The 24,791-nt window shown below is 27.9% G+C and overlaps 2 protein-coding genes across 2 annotated transcripts; one reads left to right on the forward strand and one right to left on the reverse strand.

The window, feature by feature from the left end:
* On the reverse strand, nt 1-13,757 carry LOC112679863 (RNA polymerase-associated protein CTR9 homolog). The gene is made up of 14 exons (XM_025549796.1): nt 13,567-13,757; nt 9,946-10,092; nt 9,399-9,446; nt 9,107-9,333; nt 8,468-9,040; nt 8,283-8,402; nt 8,072-8,203; nt 7,831-8,009; nt 7,561-7,772; nt 3,155-3,286; nt 1,498-1,646; nt 1,320-1,436; nt 444-586; nt 1-377 (listed from the first exon to the last, which is right to left on the reverse strand). The coding sequence occupies exons 4-14, from the start codon at nt 9,299-9,301 to the stop codon at nt 269-271; spliced, it is 2,061 nt and encodes a 686-aa protein (XP_025405581.1). The 5' UTR covers nt 9,302-9,333; nt 9,399-9,446; nt 9,946-10,092; nt 13,567-13,757; the 3' UTR covers nt 1-268.
* Nucleotides 13,758-24,067: 10,310 nt separating this feature from the next.
* Nucleotides 24,068-24,469, forward strand: LOC112679864 (jerky protein-like). Its single transcript, XM_025549797.1, has one exon. The coding sequence runs from the start codon at nt 24,068-24,070 to the stop codon at nt 24,467-24,469; it is 402 nt and encodes a 133-aa protein (XP_025405582.1).
* The last annotated feature ends 322 nt before the right edge of the window (nt 24,470-24,791 follow it).

Genomic DNA, 24,791 nt, shown 5'->3' on the forward strand with positions numbered 1-24,791 from the left:
AATAATATAGATAATACAATTAATAGTGTAATCTAAAAAAATTGAATATATTATAATCGTTTTATCATAGCAGATAGATTGGCGGAAACGGTATCGTACCTTTTTCGTTTTTGGTTGAAATAGGTAATTCTTACTACATAAAATTACCATTTAGTATCGTAAACACACAAGTAAATATTTAACACAAGCACAAATAAGAGGTAAAATATTTTAATATACTTCCGAATTTATCAAAAATGTCATGATATAATGTACTAGTACTACTATTCTATGGGTTCTTAGTATTATTTTTAATTAGAACTTCACAAAGATTTAAACCTTCCTTAGCAGAATTACGAATTATTTTATTTTTATTGCTTGACAAATGAATAAAATACCTAAAAAAAACGAAACAAATTATTAGTTTGAATAATTTATCATTCATAAAATTAGAGTTTTCATACTTCTTTGCCAATTTAATATATTCCAAAGCCTTAATTGTATCTTTTGAATTGCATTTACCATCCAGTATTTTGCAGCCCATTTTTTGTAAAGCACAAGTAAAATAGCTTACAAAAATGACATCGTGAGGAGAAACCCTAAAAACCTAACATCCAATTTTAAATTTTATTAAAAATAAATTATAAGTTATATTAAGAGCTTTTAATATTAAATAAAAAATAAAAAAAATATTCCAAAAATGTTTTCAAAAATACATTAAATATTTATTTCCGTTTAAAAATTATACTATAATAATCATACTATTTATTTATATTAAAATGTAATTTATTTTATTACGTGCTATTACGAGGATAATTTTTATTGATATAATAATAGACTAATAGAATATTATTTTACCATATTTATCATCTGTAGAAAAAAACTTCTCAACCAAATTCGTTGGCATATTTCCTTAAAAGATTTAAAGATGAAGATGAAAATTTTACTTTTAGCATATTGAATATTTTTAGCTCAAAAAACTAAAATGCAATGAAATGCACAAAACGAAACTACAACTATATTAAAATTATGTGAAATTATATGTAGGTAAAAGATAAATTATAAATGCTTAAAAACTTTAAAAATACACTAAAAATATCGCCCTAAAAATGAATTTAAAGTTAAATTTGTCAAAAAATTCACAAAAATGCAAATTAAAACTAAATTAATATTATCTGTATCGTCTGAAAGACATTTTCTACTAATGGACTTACATGTTGGTATATTAAGAAAAAAATAAAATTTCAACATTTTAGCCTTAGTTAAATAATAACACACTTAATCATCTATGAAGATGAATAAAATATAAATGGTTTCAATGTATAAATGTTTTTGCTTACTTTTAAAAATAATTGTTTAGCATCATGGAACTTATTTAATTTGAGATATTCATGTCCGAGCAATGTGAGTGGTTTAAAGTGATAATGCATGAAAAATAATTTCAAACATATTTCATACTAAAAAAATATATAAGAAAGTCCATTTATAAATATTCAATTAGAATAAATATAAACTTACTATTTTAATAGCCGTAGTATATTGTTCATTATTACTGCATTCAACCGCAAACTTAACCCAGGAACTACATAGTACTTCAACTTCTTTAGCAGAAGGAAATATACACTTAATTCTATTCATCAAATCTTCATTCTCAATTAAACAGTGGCCTGTAAAAAAAATATAAAACACAGATACTTTTAGAGTTAATGGACGTACATAATTATAATATATAATGAATTAAATTTGAAGCAAAGTAAAATTCTGTGAATATATTTTTGTATAGTAAAATAGCACCTAAACTCTAATGCAATGCTTCTTAACCTTTTCCAGACTATCGCCCCCCTGAGAATCAAAATGTTTTTCAACGCCCCCCCCCCCCTTACTTCATTAAAATAAAAATAGTATACATGAAATGTTTATAATTAAATAATAAATAGTATAGATAAATGTAAATATAATAAAAATAAAATATAAAATTTATGTTTAAATATAATTTAAATGTTTTGAAATGTATTGATCAGTGAAATACTTGGTGATTCAAAACCAATTTTTTTAAGTTTGGTTCAAAATTTGTGAGATGAAACTGTAAGTCTCCTCTTTTAACGATGTCTAATCGATTTCTTTTTTTCGTTATTAGATAATAACGCACTGCCTCTGATATATGTAGTTTATATTTCATAATCACGAATTTATTTTAGAAATCGATAAATGGAAAACAATTACAGATAAATCTTGGTACGTTACTTTGAACGGAAAAAATGTTCACCGTCCACGGGGGGGGGGGGGGTATCGCCTCCGTTGAGAAGCACTGCTCTACTCTAACAGAACCTCTCATTGATTGATTTAGGATATTTATTTTTATTTTTCAATTGTTCAGTAGATATACTGAAAGAAAACTTAAAAAATAATTTTAAATTTTGTTTAGTATTAATTTAGATTTAAAAAAGTCATTTTGTATTTTATGAATATTAAAATTTTTATTTATTTATTTACTCTATAAATGATTGTTGATAAAATAAGAAAAATAAACGAAGTTTGGAAGAAAATCGAGCCTCGTTTAATAAAATTGTACATGGAGCGCTTTCTTCTTGAACTAATTGACTCACGATTTGAGAGAGGACTTCCTTTAAGGACTGGGTTATAATTTATTTACTAGTATTTTATTATAAAATATATACGATGATACTTTATGTTTAATGTGTTAAAAATAATTAAAAATTGTTTTAATTATGAGTTTTTTCTTTACTCACAACTAAATACTATACAGGTAGTCGGTAGGTAGTAGATAAATTATATAACATACCATCTAATATCTATAATAATCGACGTATTATGTATATTTATTATTTTTGATAGGTACATTAATAATAATAACATATATGTTACGTGCGGGACGACACGTCACGTGGCATCATTGAAGATAAGAAATATCATAGTGCGGTGGGCAGTGGTATTAAAATGGGTGACGGAAGCACTCACTCTAATGATAATTTACTACAATGCAAATACATACCACGCACGGACGTATGGAGATTTCTTTCAAATTGCTTATACTAAATTCCTTAGAAACGATCGGTATCGAATCCTCTTAAGAAAATGCTATTACTACATATTGTTGCAACACTAATGTGTATTAAATTATAATATATATATATATATATATATATATACTTACCTAATCCTTCAGGGCGCCAGATAAAATTTGGTTCAGTATTAATTAATAAAGAGTACAATTCTAAAGCTAAATCATTAACTTGTGTGTCTTCAAGGGCTCCTTCTGAATAATTAAATAAATCTGAGTTTGTATCTATAAATAAAATACCATATTATAACTTAAATAAAGCTAATTATCATGATATCCCTTTCAGCTCTAACCCTCACATTTGTGTAGGTTAATAACTATAAAGTAATTGCCTGATAAATATTTATTTTGAGATCTATTTAAAGACTAACCATCACATTTGTGTGGGTTATTCAGTATAGCCCCAAAGACCTGAGACATGTAAAGTGTTTCAAATTTTGTGTTATTTTGAACATACACTTTAATTATCATATAAAGCTTCAAAAAATTATTAAAAAAACAATTAGATTTTTATTCAGTTAGATATATTACCCACACATTTGTGTGGGTCAGGTTTGAAATACATGAAATTACATGAAACACAAATAAATTGTTTAATCTTTAATTTAAAATAAATCTAAATTATCGTTCATAATACTTTTATACAAATTCTAAGTTAGTTATTATACTTTAAAAACAAATTATTACTATAGGTACTTTCTTTATAATAATAATTTTTAAAAAAATGTTGTTCTTATGTTTTATGAAAAATTGTAAAACAATTTTTTTTAGCAGTTAGACATAAATAAATATCACACTTGGTGCATTTGATTCTTGATCGGCTTTTACATCCCTTCATCCTACAGCACTTTGGATTTGGTATGTTACACACTTCTGGCCAATGCTCGAATCCATCCTTCACTTTGGTTGTTGGTGGGACTGGTGCCCTATAATTTTGAGGTCTCTGTGTTGTCATCTGATTTTCCTCGGTGTCAGACGAATTTAATTCTTCAAATGATAGTGCACGTTTATTTGGAGATTTAGTTAACCATTCTCTAGCAACAGCGATTTTAAAATTCATAAGGTCCATAATTTCATTTTTACGTTTTAGTAACTTTTGCGCGTCTTCTCTATATTCCATCCAGGCGTTTACGATGCTTAGGTCAATGAAATGTAGTGCAACTTTTAATGTCCATTTTCTCGATTTGATCCACGTACGGTAGCATTCCATTTGTTGGTTACATATATCTACGCCACCCATGTACTGGTTATATGACTTAACAACATCTGGACAGGGTACTTCGATTTCCTTATTTTCCGTTTTACTCCATCTTTTTACTACACTATGAGGTTCTGCTCCTGTAGCATTAGAAATTAAAGTCACACATTTACTATCTTTCCACTTGGTCGCAGATATTTGATTGTCACACCTTGTGAACTCCTCTCAAACACCTCTTTGGAATTTTTTGTCTTGACTAAAATGCACATTGCTTAATCTATTTGACATTATTGTGCCTGTAGCCATTAGTCCCTCACTAAACAACCGATCCAATAATGGTACTGTTGTAAAGTACCGGTCGAAAAATAGAACTGATCCCTGCGGAATACTTTGAAACAAATGAAGTACGACTGCCGGTCCAAGCCCCAATTTGTCTCGGAATGGCGTATCGACACCTTGATAAATTTCAAAATCAATTACTTTCCCTGTTGACGTAGTAATTACGAAATTTTTTAAGCCAGTGGGTCGTGGTTTGTTTTTAACATATTGTCTGCTTGGACATCGACCAGTAAACGGAATCATTTGCTCATCCACCGAGTAACAGTCAACTAAACGGGGAATATTTCTACACGCATTACGAACTTGATCAATTATAGGTTGAACTTTCCAAAATCGGTTATTACCAGTCGGACGATTATTAATATCGACATAGTGCAAACAAGAGCGCAATTTCAAAAATCTGTCCCTCGTAATAGCTTGTGAAATAGGAACAAAACCCATGCCTCTACTATCCCAATACATTTTTAATCGGGGGTACTTAAACACACTCATCATAGCATGGACACCGTACACAATTTGTATTTCATTTGCGGTAGTTTTTAGTTCTTTTCCCGTTTTGCTCATTACATACATATTTGTATACAATGCTGCTTCCTCAAAATGTTTATCAGGAAGATATATTTTGACATATTCAAGTGGAGTTCTGATGTTAATCGGTAAATAAGGCCCAAAATTATTACCTGGTAACGGTTTTCCAATAAATGATTTTTGAGTCCAACCAGTATTCAGAATAGTCGCATTTGATAATGGATTCTGGTCTATTTGTTGTTGTAAGGGCGATGATGGTGAAAATATTTGATTTTCGTCTGAAGTAGAGACATCAGGTACATTTTCGGTTACAATATCTTCTTCGCCCGAATCCGAAAAATCAGATGCACCAATAATTTGAACATTCTGGGGATGCCAAGTACGGTCAGCATCTGAGTCGTCACTTCCAAAATCTAAATCTGAATCATCGCTTAATGTGGCCAACATTTCAATAGCTTTCGCGTTCAACTTTGCGCGACGCATTCTCAAATAAAAACAGAAACCGTAGACGAAATAACGTATGATAATCAAAATGTATGACACAGAATCCGAACACGCACAAATGTGTGGGTAAATTAAAAATGATATAACCGCACACAAGTCGGACGAAAACTGATTAAATTATGTGACTGATCAAAGCATTATAACATTTTAAGAATATCATGTATAATACGTAGAATAATTTAATAAACCAAGTGACTAATTATAGACTATAAATGTACCATATTGAATGCATATCTGAACAAAGAAAAAAAACCCATGATATTATTAATATAAATTGATAAAAATAATTTTTAGTCAAACACAATAACACGGACAATCGGATGGGCTAGGTCTAAACACTGTAACTCATTCCATAAATTAGGTACAAAATATTTCACCCAACCATCACGTATGTGTGGGATAGGTCATAATAGTACTTCAAATAAAATAAGCCTCGGATCATAAGTGGTACGCGTAGTAACACGCACAAAAGTGTGGCATAGGTCCATAGTATTAAAAAGCTAATAAATATCTTCGGGCTAAAAGGGATATGAATATATATATATATATATTACTTTTTCGAATTTTAATTGGAATAATTTATACAAAGAAAATGATATAAATATTATTTTAGATGTATTTTATGAATAAGTGTTGGATACAACTGAGAAAAACCATTCCAAAAACAATAACTCACACTCATACATTTCCTACTGGATTCTCATTTGAATTACGTATGTTAATAAAAGAAAAAAGAAGATACATAAATTATTTTTAAGTCAAGTGGCCTAAATATATATAATGGAAGAAGTGAAAATCACTTTCTTTGTGTTATGAAAAACACAGACCTCACTGAAAAATAATCCAAAATATTTTTGTAAATTTATAAAAAGTTAACAAAAATTAAACAAGATTCCTTATAATATTACCATTGAAAAAATATTAATGAAACTGTAAACATGTTTAAACTCTATTTTGAATCAATGTAATACTCATACTCAATAATCATACTCAGAATCTGTTTTTTACAAGTACTTGCAATTAAAACAAACAAAATAAGTACAGCAATACATTTTAATATTGATTCATCGGAAAAGAGAAGAAAATATTATGATGTGCTTTGGTTATAATATAACCATTATATACTAATAATATGTTTATATTATAAACTATTTAATCATCAGATTGATTGTCCCAAATTTTGATCTCAAATACCTTTTAATGATTAATAAAATGCTAACAAGTAATTCATAAAAACATTTTGATTTTTTCAATGATAGTCCAACCAAGTTAAAATCTTTATTCTCAATATAAATAATTAATGTAATTAATTATTTATTATTGTAATTAATTAATTATGTAATTAATGTAATTATATAATTTGTGAAATAATTTAGGTAGTTATTAAATATTGTATTATCTATCTGTACTGACCCTTTTTTAAGGGTGTTTATTATCAATAAATATAAAATATGTATCCGAAATGTCCTTCAACAATGATAACTTAAAATTAAATAGTCAATTTGTTACTACGATAATAACCAAGTTCTAGAATATAAATTTAATACAGGCTTATCTTTTTCATTTGCTAAATTCAACACTTTATGTAGTGCTAACGCTATGAAACTTGTTGAGTGATGTAGCATTGCTTACACATACTCAATAGCTTCATCATCCCAGTTATGAAATACAGCTAAAAACCCAATTACAAGGAAACTGTTGAGTACAATAGAACAATTGTACAAGTTAATTCCAGTGGTGTTAGTTTTAAAAAGTTAATGTTGTGGTCTTAATCTAATCTAATATGCTGTATAATCTTACCAATCATTATAATATATCATATATTATATTAATATATCCTTCTCTAAAATAAATATACAAATCGTAAGACATAATAAAGGTGGCACTCTTTCAGAAGTAATAACAATAAATAAAAATTTTTTATAGATACCGTAAATACTTATTAGATTCATCTCGTTCATTTCTTTGTAAAGTTTTTCTGCCTTTTGAAACTTTTCTTGGATTTCATAAATTGTAGCCAATTGAACGTATGTTCTATGAATCAAAAACTTTAAATGTAAACATGTAGAAGTCTTAAATTTTTCTCTTAATAACTTCACAGATCTTTCAAGTATCGAACGAGCTTTGTTATGCAATCCATATCTTTAATTGAAATAAATATTTATAGTTTATATAAAGATAAGTTTTAGATAAAGCATACCGGCAATGTATAGTAGCAATTTTATTAAATACTTCAAATGGAAGGTCTCTCATATTCTCTTGGGATTTCATCAAATCTATAATTTTATGATATAAAGGTGTTAACAATTCAGGATTGTCTATATCTAACAGAGCTAAGATCACCCAGGCTTCCAAATCGTTTGGGAATTCATCTGTTACCTAAAATGTAGAAAATAAGTAAAATATTGTATAGATTTTCTAAAAAAGACCAAATTACTTACATCTTTCAAATATTTTCTAGCAATATGTTTTTGAATTTGATTTTCTGAACGAGCATATAATGAGCATAGAACTTTCTTTGTTTTTACACATATCGGATTACATTTTAAAAACTTTCGGAAGCACCATTCAGCCTAAAATAATTACAAATACTCAAATATACATGAGAATTACTGTATTTAAAATAACAATCATTTTTTAAATAGATATTACTCTTTTGTCATCGAAAGTATAGTAATATATCAGTCCAAGATCATAGTATGGGTATACAACATCACGTTGTGCACATTTAACGGCTTTGAAAAAGTTTATGTATGTTTGATGAATATCACCCTATAATAATGTATTAATATTTTATATTTAAAATAGTAATAAAAATAATAAAATTTAATAGATACCTTGTATTCATAAATTTTACCAAGTAAATTATAACTTTCAGTTAAACGATCTGCATTTTTTGATTTATTTAGCACAATTTTAGAATATTTTTCAGCTTTGTCATAATTTTCTTGAATATAAAATCCAAAAGCAATCTTATTTATTGTTTCTACTTTTATTGTATCAATGTCACATTTTTTTGAAAATGTTACGCATAGATTAAGAGTATTTAGAGATTCACTATAATTTAGCTTTATAACCGCAAGACCAATTAATGCTTGTACACACATTGAGTTAGATCTTAAAGCTAATTCATATTCTGATTGTGCTTGTTTTATTTTTCCCATTTTCAATAGACAGAATGCAATATCTGATCTAGAATCGCTGAGTTTTTGTTCTTTAGATCGTAATGCTGATCTATTATGAAGTAATTCACTTTTATATTGACTCTCTAGGAATTCGATGGGAGATCTTCCTATTATATGAGGAATGCAATTTAAGCATTCCCTTATCATAGAGGATAATTTAATATTAGCAATTTTTAATGTGTGATTTTCTAACAGGCAAATAAAAGCCCTGCCTAATAAATGGTTCTGTAAATATTGAAAAATTATCAAATATATTTGAAAAAAATTTAAATATATCAATAATTATCTTACCAAATCGTTCATTAGAACTTTATCCGCAGTGGAATAAAGATATACAATACTGTCATAAATCTTAATACGTTTGTTTTTATTTTTTTCCAAATTGGCTTCTTTCACAAGATATGCAGCTACTCTGTCTGTACCACAAATTCGATTAATTTCACAGTCATTGATCTCCAAATGGGCATCATCATGGGATGTAGTCATGGCAATGTAATTCCTCTAATAATATACTGTAACTATAAATCATTATGATAAAGTAATATTCAACTCTTATGTTTATATTAAATAAAAAGTTCCATACATCGCAGTCTATCTTGAGGTGTTGAGGAGTTGGTAAGGAAAAAATGGTCTAAAGAATTAAATCACATTTTTATTATAGATATTGTTAATTTATAAATTCTAATGGAAAATATTGTGCAGTTAGTGTTAAGTGAGTAGTGTTAAAATCGTAGCAGTAATACAATAATTAAAGATAAAATAGTGTATTTTCTGTTATGTTAATTTATAAATACATGATTGTTAAAGAACTATTAAAGTAATAAATATATAAAGTTTATTAAAAGTTAATACTTTAATCTTAATTATTTAAGCATTTGTGATAATTTGATGAGCGTAAAAAGAAAACAAAAACTAATAATGTTTCAAAAACTCAAATAGCTGATTAAAAAAGATATTAAATGTAAAAATAGTTACAACATACAGTCTATGTTATACTTTCTAACAGCGTATTATACATATAATTTAATATCAAATGTCCACATAAAGTATTAGACTATATAAATAATATTACTTTAAAATATTAACATATTATTTATAGTGGGTACATAATTAAATAAAATATTTTATACTTTTCATAAATTTAATTGTTTCCTTTTTTAATTTAGATAAATGATGAAACTGGTTGTGTTGCTGCAGTAGTTTGTGGCTATGACACATTGTTTTAGTGGTACTTAACTTTTGGTTGAAAATTAATTCTAGTGCTGGACCTAAAACATCTAAATAAGCAAAGAAATATGTCTAAAAAAAGAATTTAGCAAAATATAAATTACTATATTTTACAAATATAGACAAATTTTATATTTGAGACATTTTTCACTTAAAGAAATATTTCAAAAATATTAGAGAATTATACTATTTATAATAATACTATTAGTTTTGCATAAATTGCACAGGTTCATTCAATGAAACAAAAATTAACAAATCATACTTATCAAGTGCTGATGACATTGATGGGATGACAAAAAGAAAAAGAAAGTACCCTAATAGAAGTTAAAGTTCCTAATACAATTATTAAATCAAAAAAACTAAAAGTAAACAACTCAAAATTAATATAAATATCATCCAATAGCTGTCTTCATTATCATGGTAAGGTTTAAAAGGTTTCTTTTTCTAATGCATATGAAGTTATAAAAATTAATTGTGTTTTTCTAAAGACCATTTCAGATGTTTCTCAATCAGTTTATTAAAACAAAGAAGTAAATAATTTTAAACATTTTCCAATGTTCCATCATATGATTCAGACAAAGATTCCCTTTGGAAAATTAACAATAGCCAAAGTATAAATGTTTTTTTACAATTTCAATAAGAAAAACAATAAAAAATAAAATATTTATCATAAAAGTTTAATTTCATTAAAACATATTATAAATTATTTCATGTAATATTATTTACTTTACACAAGTAGGAAAACAAGATATAATATAAAAATATCAAACCAATTTAAATAAAATTGAGAACATTTAAAAATAAAATACATATCTAAATTTAAAAGCAAACATTAAATTTTATACAAAAGGTAATATTAAAAAGTTATTTTGACAAGAAAAGCCTTGTTGTATATTTTCCAGTAATAATTATATTATTGTATATTTAAACTTGAATACTGACAGTTGCACTGTTATTGATGGAATTAATTAATTAACACTGTCTATTCATTAAATTATAAACACATTAACAATACAGAACAAACAATGTCATCTCCTCTTGGGGCTTAAATGGTTGAAGAGGACAAGGACACAAAATGATTATATAAAGCAAGATCTGATTACAATAATATCAAAGTTAAGTATTATTTTGTGATCAAAATATTTAAAACTCAGGTAATATAATATATATAACTATAAATTTATATTTTAACTATAATTATCAAATGTTACGATATAGTATATAATATATTGTAAAAATAATTTTAAAAACTTCATTGTATGACCTGATTGTAAAAGTAAAAGTATAAATATTAATTTCCTTTAATTTTTCATGGCTCAAAAAAAAAAAAAAAAAAAAAACATTAAACTTATTTAGTTTTAACATACTATGTTTTATTACAAAGGCAAATTAAAAAAAATAAAAAAAAAAATATGTTTTATGTTCCTACCCGTGTAAATACATATATTGTTATTATATTGTTATAGTACTATAGTATCTAGTACTAGAGCTAATATTTAGAATTGCCACAAGATACTTATATTTTACAAAACCAGCCAAATATATCTGATAGTATTTTGAATGGAGGGGGGGGTTCAACTTGTTTTAATAAAATATTATAATCAATATGCGTTATAAATTAAAATCATAAAACAAAGTTAAATTTGCAAGGTATTTTAGCAAGCTCATCAAGAACTTTTTCAGCTGAAAGTGGTATATTAGTTTTATTATGTGACGTTTTAATTGAAAATTAAATAATTTCAAAACTCAAAATAACAAATAACAAATAACAAATTTATATAAAGAATAAATTATATAATTATTATTAAAATAATCTGTGATATGATATATGATAAATTGACAATTTGACCATTATATTTTGTGATTCTTGATTTAAGGTACTAGCTAACTAGCTAATGGGTAGTTACCACGGCCTTAGAATAATAATAATTAATACCACCAATATCAAATAATACAGACTAATAAGGAGAAAATGATACATAATAAATAAATAAATTGTTATGAAAAAAACTCTAAAATTGGGAAATACAATAATTAGTTAAATATAAGCAGTTAATATATATTATATATTTATCATGTATACACGGGGGGTTAAACTCCCTAATCCCCCCCTTAGTACGCCCATGGATACTATCATAATTTATAATAACTATATAGTAGCTACTGTTGCCATAAAATGCTATTTGACTAAAGTTTAAGTTATTCATTTATTTTTCTTACATCAAATATATGATACAAATGCTCACATTTCAACTTAAAACATTAATCAGTTGTAATATTTATATATTATTATAATTTTTAATTATTTACCATAAAATGTGTTATTACAGACTGAATTTCTAATAAATTTTATTGATTTGACAGATTTTCTACAGTTTATAACTTTAGTAAATAAGAAATACGACATTGGCACCATTTAAATTTTAAATTTAAGTATTCTCAAAACAATTAGTGTTAATGTTATTACATGTAATGTTTATATTGATGATTAAGAAAAATAAATCAGCCAAAAATGCAATAAATCTTATTAACATAATCCTAGGTTAAAAGTCATGATGAATTAGAGGCATTTGAATTAAAAATAAAGGCCAATGAAACTTTAAAAATACATTGGTATTATACTTGTTAATTCTTTAAAATATCCTTAATATATCATTGTTTTGCAAAATATATTTATTTTTAGGTTACTTGGTTATCAGTGTTAATCAATGTTATTGGAAACAATGTTTGTAGAATTGTATCAAGAATATTAGGTGATATTTCACTAACCGAATATTTATTAATTACTGAATATTATATTATTTACATTATCATAACATTAAAAGTATGTAATTAGAATAACAAGAAGTTGGATAACATTGAAGTTGTTAGGATAACAGTTAAATAATATTGTAGTAATGATAAAGTAACATCTACAAATATTATAACATTGATGAAATATTTTACTAAATGTTTCTGTCATGTACCTAAGAAGAGTATTTAAATTTTATCTAACTAATAAAATTATTCTTTTGCTTTTTGTTATAAGTTTAAAATTAAATATTTAAAACAGTTAATATAACTTTGTTTTAAAAATTTGAAATTTCAATATTTTATTCTTTTATTGATAAATTCATTAAATTTAATGAAATGTTGATTATTTAATGATTAGTACAGTTAATATACTTCAATCTTGTAATGATTTACATAGTCAAAATAAAATTAACCAATAAATAATGAATTTATTGATGAGATATGATATGACATGAGTTTCACTCAAAATCTGTAATATTTAACGAAGTACTAAATAATAAATATTGGATTAAATATTTTGGATCTTTTAATTTAGACTCTTTAACAATGTTAAAATTTTCTTGATTTTGCAATTCTTCAAAAGCGTTTGGAAGAAACGAACGAGTAGTTGAAAAAGTTCATAAACTGATATCATCATGATAATGAAGTTTTTACAAAAAGACGGATAATAACTATAAACTATGATAATAAATGCATATATTAAGCTACAGTTAGAAATAAGTGATTCTCACCGCTCGTGTATTCGATATTTTGACGGTTTGATTGCGTCCACAATATGATATGACGAGATATGACGAGAGATCCAACAACAGTCATTCGCCGAGAATGTACTCGCAACTCAACAAAAAGAAATCTCTGCACTGTGGACCGATGATAGTCGGTGATACGGCGCACCGTGCAGAGTGCATGCACTCTGTTCCGTCTAAATGATAATAGGAGGTTATTGAATACGCCGTGCGGCGACCCATTCATAACAATTCCGGTTTTCCCTCCATACGTGATACCGTCCTCCATAATATCATCGCGGGTGACGCACGACCGTCGACAGCACTTTTTTTGTTTCCTGTCAGCTGTTGCCAGAGAAAAATGCATGCGACTTTTTTGTTATTTTTTTTTTTAATAAAAACCGTCTGATCCGGTAAGCTATCATTTTATTATTTTTATATTTTTATTACTATTATTATATGTTTTTTTTTTTTTGCTTATTGTTAAACATACACCTTGAGACGTGATTTAATCGTTGGTCGATTTATTGTTTTTCGGGTTTATACACGTTTCAGTTGGAACTATCACACTTCCGGGCGTAGTATCACATTAACCTCCAAATTGGTGACCTCGACGTGATCTATATTGCCTCCGTTGTTGTTTCTTTAAGCGTCATGCAATCCCACGCATTTAACACCGCCGCAGTAGAAGCCGTGCCGGAACAATTTTTCGGATTTTTTTCAAAAAAATTGTCGGGAGCGGAAACTAGGTACAACACTTAAAATCGTAAGCTACTCGCTGCATACTTAAGTACACGTCATTTCCTATACATAATCGAAGGTCGACCGACCGCCAGACACGGCATATCGCGTTCTTATCACAGTTTATAAACAACATCGAACACCTTGAAAGTAATGTTGCGTGCCAATAGTGCAACGAGAGTAGATTTCAACCAATGTGAACAGCTTCCAATCAATGTAGAATTGTGATAGGTATGAATTAATGAGCTCTCAACTTGTGAAATAATTGTAAGTCCAAATATCTAATGACTTATCATAAATATTTAAGTCAAAATAATTTATTAAACAAACTAACGTGAAGGTGCACACTATATCAGGACTAAAACATATCTGAAAATGGATATGTTCAGGATCCCTTTTTATACCCTGATCTCGTGTGAACTCCTTATCGTTCTTTGTCTCGCGATTTATTCAACACAGGACGTGGCCAGTGATGTGTGGTTTCTAAGTACGGAGTTTAGGATGTGGCTTTTATCTAATAATTGTTATATGTCCATCCTCGGGTTTTATGAACATCTGTCACATATTTACTGTGTAATATTTAATACGTGATTCACATGCATTCTTTATTTTAACTATACTTGCCCACATCTATTATATTGATTGATAATGCGTCGCATCCGATTATTAATGTAATTTAACTTGGTCATAATTTTGTTACGTGCCAACCGTTCGATCCGTGATTTCAGTGTTAACGTCTCAGTCAACGCTTGGTTGTTGACGTAGTGAAGAATAATTAAGACTCTTTAATAATAATTTAATTTATTAAACTTATAAAATTATTCTAACTACAATTTTGTAAATATTCTAAGTTCAAACAATTTGGATTTGTAGAAATTATCTAAGTCCTAACAATTATGACTTATAAAAATAGTTTATAAACTATTTTTATAAAATATAAAAAATAAAAAAATATTTCTAAGTCCGGACCATGACACACTGACGTGAAGGTGCTCAGTGCAGCATAGCCAAAACTCGTCTGATTTGCCCCTGTTTTCGGTTTCTTTTTATATCTGATATATGCATGTGTGTGTGTAAATGAAAGCGATAATAAAATAAGATAATTTCCTATTGATTGTGAGTGTGTGCGCGTTATCTCCGGACCGTGACATAATTATTGACGCAAATGCCGAGGATGTGGTCACTACTATTTCGATTAACTATTTTATTTCAATTTCCCATAAAAACGTTTATGTGAACCCTTTCATTTGCCCACGCTTGTGATTTCGATATTCTAATTCCTTATTGTAATTTCCAGTGTAATAACCACGTGAACACAATAATCTAACTTATCCACAATTGTGGTTTTTGATGTTCATGGGAACCTCCTTGTGATGTATTTTATTATGTGACTATGCGGGACGCGAAAATAATTCCCATGTATGTATTATGTTTAAGACTCTCCTTTGGTTATAATATAATGTTTCTACATGTGTGTATTGTCTGTCTCGTTATGTATGGTCTTGTGTACCCTTGATAATATTATGTAATAAGTTATTTATTATTCATTATTATGTGTGCCCATAACAGTAACAAAAACATTGTTCCAGACGCCTTATCGAGGTTAGAAGTATTTGCGTCACAAATTACACTAGCAAGTTTCAAACAATGGTCGACTGATCAGGTAGCCGATCCAGAACTTAAAAAACATCCTTTCCGACGTCACCAAAACCGTACTCGAGCTAAAATATTAAGCACACCTGAAGACACCGTCTATCTGGATTTTTCGATGATTCGTGTGTATGTACGTATCATTCATACATCGGTGTAAGGTTTCTAATACACTTCATGGTCAAGCGCACAGAAGCCGGAACACTACTTCGTGCCTCATTCGATCGAGGTATTGTTGACCCGGTATGGACCGACAGATACGACAGTGGACTGAATTAAAATTTTATTTTCCTAAATTTAACATCAAAATTAGTATCAAGTGTTATTATAATCATCGAATTAAGTTCTTATGATTTATATATGGATAAACTCCCTCTTCTCTTATTTCCATCTCCTCTTTTCTATTTTTCCTAACTCAAAATTTTATAAATCATTTTTAAATAATTTGTATATTTTAGGTTCTTCTATATTTTGTTTATTCTTATAACATTGTATTTTATATTTTACCGCAACGTAATATGTATATTTGTATATTATACAACTATTATTAAAATTATTGGTAATATTCTTAAAATTAAGGTTACATATATTAGATTCAAATGTAACTCTTTATGTTGGTCATTTCTCTATCTATCTTTGTAACTGGTGTAAAATCTATATATTTTTTATTTGTTAATTCTTGTACAGTTGTTAGTACCACACTTTCTGTTATATTTGATATAATTTTCTATATATTTGATTGAGAGTTCGTTTGTAAATAAACGTAATGTTCTTATTATAAATCTTTTGAAATTTGTTCCACCAATTATAAATACATTCTTCTGAAAAATAAAATTCAAATATTTTAATTGGAACATTTAGTTTAACCAATATTATATATTATATTTTATACAATCAGAAAATTATTATTACCATTTGATTTTTGAAATTGGTATCAGTAGTATGTTATGGGCTACCACAAAAACATGTATAAATAGAATTGTGCGTAACACAATATCACAGGTGTTACACACCTATATTTGATCATAGACTATCTATAATCATTAATTTAAAATATTATAAGATTAATATATATTCTTAGAAACACCTACATTTAATAGGTTGGCCATAAACCAATAATAACAATATATATTTTAAAAGATTAATATATATTCCTAGAAACACCTACATTTAATAAGACCAGTAATATATATTAAAAGATGTAATCTATAAAATGATAAATTAGGTCGAACGAACATGGCCTATTGCTAAATAAGGAGTTATGCCGAAACAACAAGACCAATGACGTCAATCAATCCATATAAAAGAGAGATCAAAATGACCACAATTCAGATGAGTTCTAGTCACGGAACAACAAGCAACTTCACGTCACTTTGTATTAGAATTTTGTTATTAACACTTTGAGTATTAAAATAAATGTATTAATGTATTAAAAGTCTCATGTTTATTTAAATTAAATACATCTTCGACTTGCAACACTTATATACCTCGTAGGACAATTAACTATAAATTAAGAGAAAAGCATATGAAGAGTATAGGCTCACAAACTGTTTTCAGTAACCAAGAAGAAAACTGTTTTGTAAAATGTATCATTTCAATGAGTGATTCTGATTTTCCTTTTGGTGAAAATGACTTAAAACTAATAGTAAAAGATTACCTCACAAAAATTGGAAAAAAAGCAAAAAAATTCAAAAACAATATTCCTGGGACTGATTGGGCTAAGCAGTTTTTAAAAAGGCATCCAGAACTGTCAGTAAGGTTTGTAGCTAACATTAAAAAAAAGTAGAGCAGCTATTAGTGAAGACGTTATCAAAGATTATATAAATAATTTGTCAGTAGTAGTCCAAAATGTCCCTCCTCAAAACATCTGGAACTATGATGAAACTAATATGACAGATAACCTTGGCACAAATTAATATATAGTGAAACGTGGCACTAAGTATCCAAATAAGATTTGTAAAGTTTTAAAACAAGTATATCTTTAATGATATCAGGTATTGCAGCTGGTGAACTTTTGCCTCCTTTTGTCGTATACCGTTCAAATTGTATGTGGAATACTTGGACTGAAGGTGGACCTAAAGGAGCTCGTTATAGTAATACCCCAAGTGGTAGGTTTGATGGATTAACATTTGAGGAATGGTTCATCAGCTTAATGTTACCGAGACTAAAAAAAGCTTGATGGGAAAAAAGTGTTAATTGGTGATAACCTGTCATCACATATTTCTGTGAAAGTACTTGAAGAATGTCAAGAGAATAATATTGCGTTTGTGTGCCTTCCTCCAAATAGCACCCATTTAACCAACCTTTGGACGTTAACGCGTGTCCATGTGAATCTAGCCTAATAGTTTAATGACACGTCTAGACTCTGTAAGTACTTGCATGATTATTTTTGAATATTATTAATCCCGATAATAATAATAATAGATCTACATTTTTGTTTAAATATTATTACCCATTAATGACAGATATAAATGAAAATAATGCAATTATAACAATACCGAAATTAACCGTAAGAAACCTTTACAAAAAATTATCGGTTCCAGTGAGGTTCCAATTTTTAAATAAATACAAATAAAGGTTCCGGTGAAGTTCCAGTTTTAAAGTTTATTTAAATTAGAGTTTCGGTGAGGTTCCGGTTCCCAATATTCAAAGGGTTCCGGTTCCAAAACCGGTTCTTTTAGGTACGGTTCCAGTTCCTAATTTAGATAATGTTAAGCTGGTAATTTTCCTTTTAATAAATTATTACTCGTCGTAGGCATTGTTACAGTCACATCGCAGCGAGTATATAATTCTTTACCCAGACTAGACTGATCTTTATTTCTATAGCATCAAGCTGTTTGTTATTTTTCTTGTAATAATTAATAAAAGTTTTAATGTTAATAAGTGTTAAAAATACAAGTGTTCAATTATTTAACTAAATACCTACTAAGATAACAACGAACGTGCGACATCGTTAAATAATAATTGTGGTACCGATCGTTGTGTCCTGCATAGCGATCACTACACAGCTACCCAATAGTATTTATAATCAATAATCATATTTAGGCAAAATACAAATATGCAATCGTCAATGTTCTGATGAATATTTTCGTCTTAATCTGGTATTTTAAACAAATAATTATTATTGTACACAACGGGGACGATCGCCCCATTTGTCCCCGTGGAGTTGGCGCCTATGCTAATATATATATATATATATATGCTGGTTCCAATAATATACAACCAATTAGAAATCAAAATACTACAATTTGTTGATAATTTAAAATAAGCGGTTTGTTTATTTTTCTTTTCAGTTTAATGGAGAAAATAAATATTATATTTTTTAAATTGTATTTGAACGAAGACTGAATTCATTTTTCATATACATGTACTTTTTTCACAAAAGGATTAAGTTCGATTTACTTTTGTCCAAAGAATTAGCTAAAATGCAAAATAATCAATGTATCTTGAGTCGGAGAATTAAAGAGATGAATGGTAAAATATTATGATTATTCTATAATATGATTGATTCAAATTGTATTTATTTATAAAATTTCGCTGATGTACAGATTTGAACATAAAACATATATCAAATATAAATGTCAAGTACAAATATTTATCTAATGAGCAAAAAGTTTTTATACAAAATGTGACGAATGCCGCAATTTGTAATTTAATTTACTTTTTTTTATAAAATCTATTGCCATATATTATATATATGCAATTTAACTTTCAGCTAATCCGCAAGTTATTTACAAGGTATTGAATAAAAAGATGGCCATAATTCAAAATACTGTAGACATGTTAATATCCGAAAAAAAATTATTAGTTCATTCAAATAAAAATATGATAAAAGAAATTAATACTTTGAAATCAACATTATCCACAGTTGAACGTAAATATATCTTCATTTAAATATATTTGGATGTCTTAATTTTATCATTTAATTCAAACTAATTAAAAAAAAAATCACCGATTTCTAGGTAAAATATGTAAATATCGGGTACAGAAACGTGATTTAAATGCAATAAAGATCAATATTAGAAATTTAAAAAACCGAACGAAGAAAGATGTGAATAGTTTAAGAAGTCGTCTACAAAATATAAAAGGTAATATCTCATTAGTATAAATCTTTTCTTTACCGAAAATTATAATAAACATTAAACCTGTATACAGTGTGTTTAGAAAGTAACAACAAAGAAACCAATAAAAACCAAAATAATAGAAGTTACAACAGAAAACTCGTTCGTCAATACGATAAATTAAAAATGGAACTATACATGATTGAAAGTAGGACTATACATAATTTAAATAGGATAAATAATACCTATGTGTGTTAAACTTTAATTTTGAATTATTTTAAAACTAAAATTTGAAATTTTTAGGAGAAGTAACAAAATATTCAGTAAAAACTATTCAGAACATCATGCTTATGTCAACTAAGTACATAAGAGAAGGAGTTAATGTGCCAATGCCCGACGATTATTATTTGGGAAACTGTTCACAAGCATATTATTCATCTGATTTATTGCTACAAGGCGCACATCAAGCAGCTCCACCATCAACATCGAAAGCACCTCTAACGCCTTCGAACGGACCACCAGCTGCTTCAGAAACACAATACCCAAGATATTTGATAAATTCTGATTTATTGCAAGACATGTCTAAGAAGTTAAGGAAAGCTGGTGTTGATAAAGTTAGGAAAATACCAATGCGTGAAGATATGAAAATCCCCAAAAAAATTAAAAAAGTATTGATCAAATAGCCGACCCTATGCCACCATCAGCGATTTTAGTGTCTCCAAAATCAACTGAAGAGCTTCTGTCAGTAGAGTCTCTGGTGCCATCAATAGAACCTTCAGTACCTCCAGCACCACTCATAGTCCTACCACTAACAAGATCTTCGATGAAATAAAATTAACTATAGGGTCTTAATTATTTTTAACTATTTTTAACACAATCGCTTTTAGATTATAATATCAGGACAGGATTATGGTCATAATTTAAGGGAGACTATTACTTTTATTGAGGCTTTTTCACCTAAAACAATTTCCTTTAATATACAGACAAAACAAAATACGTTCCCTGTTGATTCAGAGTATATCAACCATAATCGTTCGTGTTTATTTCCATTTACCAAATTTCATATAAAAAAATTACAAGAAAAATACTTTTTTTGGTTTTTATAATCTCATAAAGAAGCTAAAAACCCGTTGTTTTTATTTTGGAAATATGCCGGTCCCAATTTTATACATTTTTCTTGGAAGGTTTCACTCATTGCCAGCCACAAAGCAAGTTCTTTATTTATTTCCAACTCCATCAATATTTTCTATTTATATGATATTAAATAGTATTAATATTTAAAATAAATATTTTAATTTAATTATGTTAAATTTACATTATCAGTATTTGTATCAATTTTGCAGACGGTTTCACTCATTTTAGGATTTTCAATTGGTTGAAAGAAATTTGACAATTTAGGAATTTTGGCTTCGTACTCATTTATAATTTTCAGGGCTCTTCGTTTTGAAGCACCAAATTCATATTTTCGGAAAGACATGATTATTAAATCTTATTTAATAGCTAATAGATAAACTCAATCAATTTATGACGTTCTAAAAGGAGCTTTACATTTTATATGATAATAAACAGTCGGAAATTTCAAGTGAGCGTCTGTGGTCTAAGCTAACATAATCAGTACTGTACCTATCTGCGAAAGTACGTGTTTGTCATTCATCGAACGTATAATGTACTAGGTTTGAAAATAGATTTAACCGATTATATTTATCGTGTCGACGGATTGGCCGGAAACCCGTTCGATAACGACGATAACGAGTTGCGAGAAGCGACAACCACTATAACTATAATTAGATCTTGTGTGTCAATAATGAAGTATTCAAGTCCATAGTCCATTTTCATATGACATAAATTTAAAATTTATGAGTTATAATAATGTTTTAAAAAAAATGAGTTGACACATTGTTGCCCCTTTCAACATGCGGCCCGGAGCTATAGCCCCCCCCCCCTAGTCCCCCCTTAATCAAGCGTTATATAATATTATGTTTTTATCCCCATTATATTAAATAAGAATCCATAGTTTGAAGTACTGTAGTTGTCACTACATCCAAATATAGCAATCGGTGCAACTGATAATTTTAAAAAACTATTGTAAGGTAACAGGAAAAAAAAAACGTAAAAAAAACCAAAAATGTGCAACACTCCCCCCTCCCCGTCTCGAAACGAAGTTATTTAATAAGCTCTACAACTAAACAACTATTATTTTTCTTGTTTTGTAAAAATACACGGTAGTGCTTTAAAAAAAAATATATTTAGTGGTCTAAAAATGGTCACCAATTGCTTTGACAATTGCTTTCCTGTTTAAATATAAGTCGAGTTGTACGTGTGATGTCATATAGAAAATAGACTGCTGTGACGAGAAAATATGAATATTAAATGAATACATTGATAACTGATGCTTGTAGTAAACATCATTTGTGGTTATATTAGGAAGTGAAATATTTTGACCAAAATCCATGTCAAATGCTACCATCTTCTTTGTTTATTTGGCTACTTGTCTTACTCTTTTCTTCCGTACGTAGAATGTTTCGGCTTTTCTTTTGTGTAGGTAACATATTTTCCGATGTTAGATTTTGAATTTCTTTGTCATCTGTGACCGGATATAATTTTTGAAGTTAAGTCAAAAACTCGTCACAAGTTATACACGTGTCTGTCTGTGGATATTCAAACGATTTATTAAACTCCGAATTTAAGATGCACCTGTAGGTTTCATAAACAACAACAACTGTTGAAAGTAGTTGCTTAAACATAGTAAACATTTCCTTAACATTCAAATCTTCTGGAAAATACATTTTTTTTTTTTGAATCTTTCAAACTATAGTGGCTTTAAATCTTATTAAATCTTTAAATATGATTGCATATCAAGCGTTTTGTAATTTCATTCAGTTTTTTGTAAAGTGTAGAATATTTGCCTCTCATATCTTGTGGTGCCTGACCAACAAGGCTGGGCTAGTTAATGATATTTTTTTAACTCAGTTCAGTTAATTGAGTTCATGTTCAATTAAATTGACAATTAAGTTAATGTACATGAGAATTACATAAATTAAGTTAAAAATTTAAGTTTAATGTAATATCCTTAACGATTAATGATAAGAATCTATTTATATACATAAAAATATGATCATGAAATAATTTTACTTATTAATCAAACAACGATCAACGCGACGCGTATCTATCATAGAACAATCTTTACAAAACGAATTACGAAGTAATCAGAACTCAGAATTCCGTACATACTAAATATTATTAAATTATTAAATTTTAATATTTATCAGTAAATAGTAAATACTAAATAGTATTTAATAATGTTTAATTATGACAAATGCGTTTGCATATGCGGTAAAAAAAGAAGTATTAATAATCCTACAAATTGGAGACGCCATATTTCGTCGTGTAAAATGAAACAAAACAAAATTAAAAATAAAGATATTTCAACAATAATGGAAAAGCTACATCAATATCAATAGGACTAAGAAATACTCAAACAAAAAAATTGCGGTAAGGTAAGTATATTATAATTATATTTATTTAAAAAAAAACTGCTGTAAATTTAGTGGCTGATATTAACTAATAACTAGATAAGTATCTATAAATAAATCTAGTTTAGCGCCCACGCAAATTTTTCAACTTTTTTTTCGGAAACTTGAGAAATCAATGTTTTTAAAATTATGGCGCTGACATAAATTATCAGAAATTAATAATTTTTAAGTTATTGCCTTACGTAATTCGCAACAATCGGTATTTTACGCATTTCTACAACGCTCTATTTTACCGTACGTTGGAAATTTTCTGTTTTACCGAACACCCCTTTTTTTTTTCTTTACAATTACAGTAGAGTCCCGTTAATCCGGTCATCGCTAATCCGGACAATTTATGTTTCGTATTTAGTACTCATGTATAATATATATATTCGGGAATACCCATAATTAAGATATGGTTTAAACTTATCGTTTCGATTAGGTACATATGTATTGTGATATTATTTCGTTTAGTGGTGATTGTGTACCAGTGTAGACCGTTCCGTTTATTTTTTCCTCTGCTTATTATAAAAACAACATAAAATGACAACTTCGGTTAAACGTAAGAAAGTGACTGTAACAATGGAACAAAAACTCCAAGCTTTATTTCGTATTGATGCTGGTGAATCATTAACAAAAATCGCGCAAGAGTTAGGAGTGGGTAAGCAAACCGTTTCGGATTGGAAAAAAAAACGAATAGAAATTGAAAATTTTTGTGCGAAAATGGTGAGCGCGGACAGCTTAGGTAACAGACGCACATTAAGAAAACCAAACAACGAAGCTTTAGACGAGGCTTTGTACATTTGGTTTTGTCAACAACGTGAACAAGGAGTTCCGTTGTCGGGTGTTACATTACAAGCTATCGCGATAAAATTTAATGAAAAATTAAAAGGAGATCCTACTTTTGCTGCTAGTGTAGGATGGTTGTCTCGGTGGAAATTGTAATACACAATATTACTTAATTTTTATACCGACATAATTTTCATTAATAGATTAAATCCATTATTTAGTTTCTTACATACATATAATTGCAGAATATATTTACTTAATTTTTTTAGAAAATGGCAGAAGTTTTAGATTTTAAAATTGTTGTTAAAAGATTAAATGAAAGGCAAATCTACCGTGCTAATCTACCAATATCTATGGAAAAACCAGAAGATTATTTCAGAATTACAATTTGCATTCCTTATATTGATCATTTATAAACCAACTAGAAATTTGATTCCTAGAGCACCATAATATTTTTAAAGGTTTCTAATAATTTTTA

Source organism: Sipha flava, unplaced genomic scaffold (assembly GCF_003268045.1).
Source record: "Sipha flava isolate LNK unplaced genomic scaffold, YSA_version1 169_pilon_pilon, whole genome shotgun sequence".
NCBI classification, from domain to species: domain Eukaryota; kingdom Metazoa; phylum Arthropoda; class Insecta; order Hemiptera; family Aphididae; genus Sipha; species Sipha flava.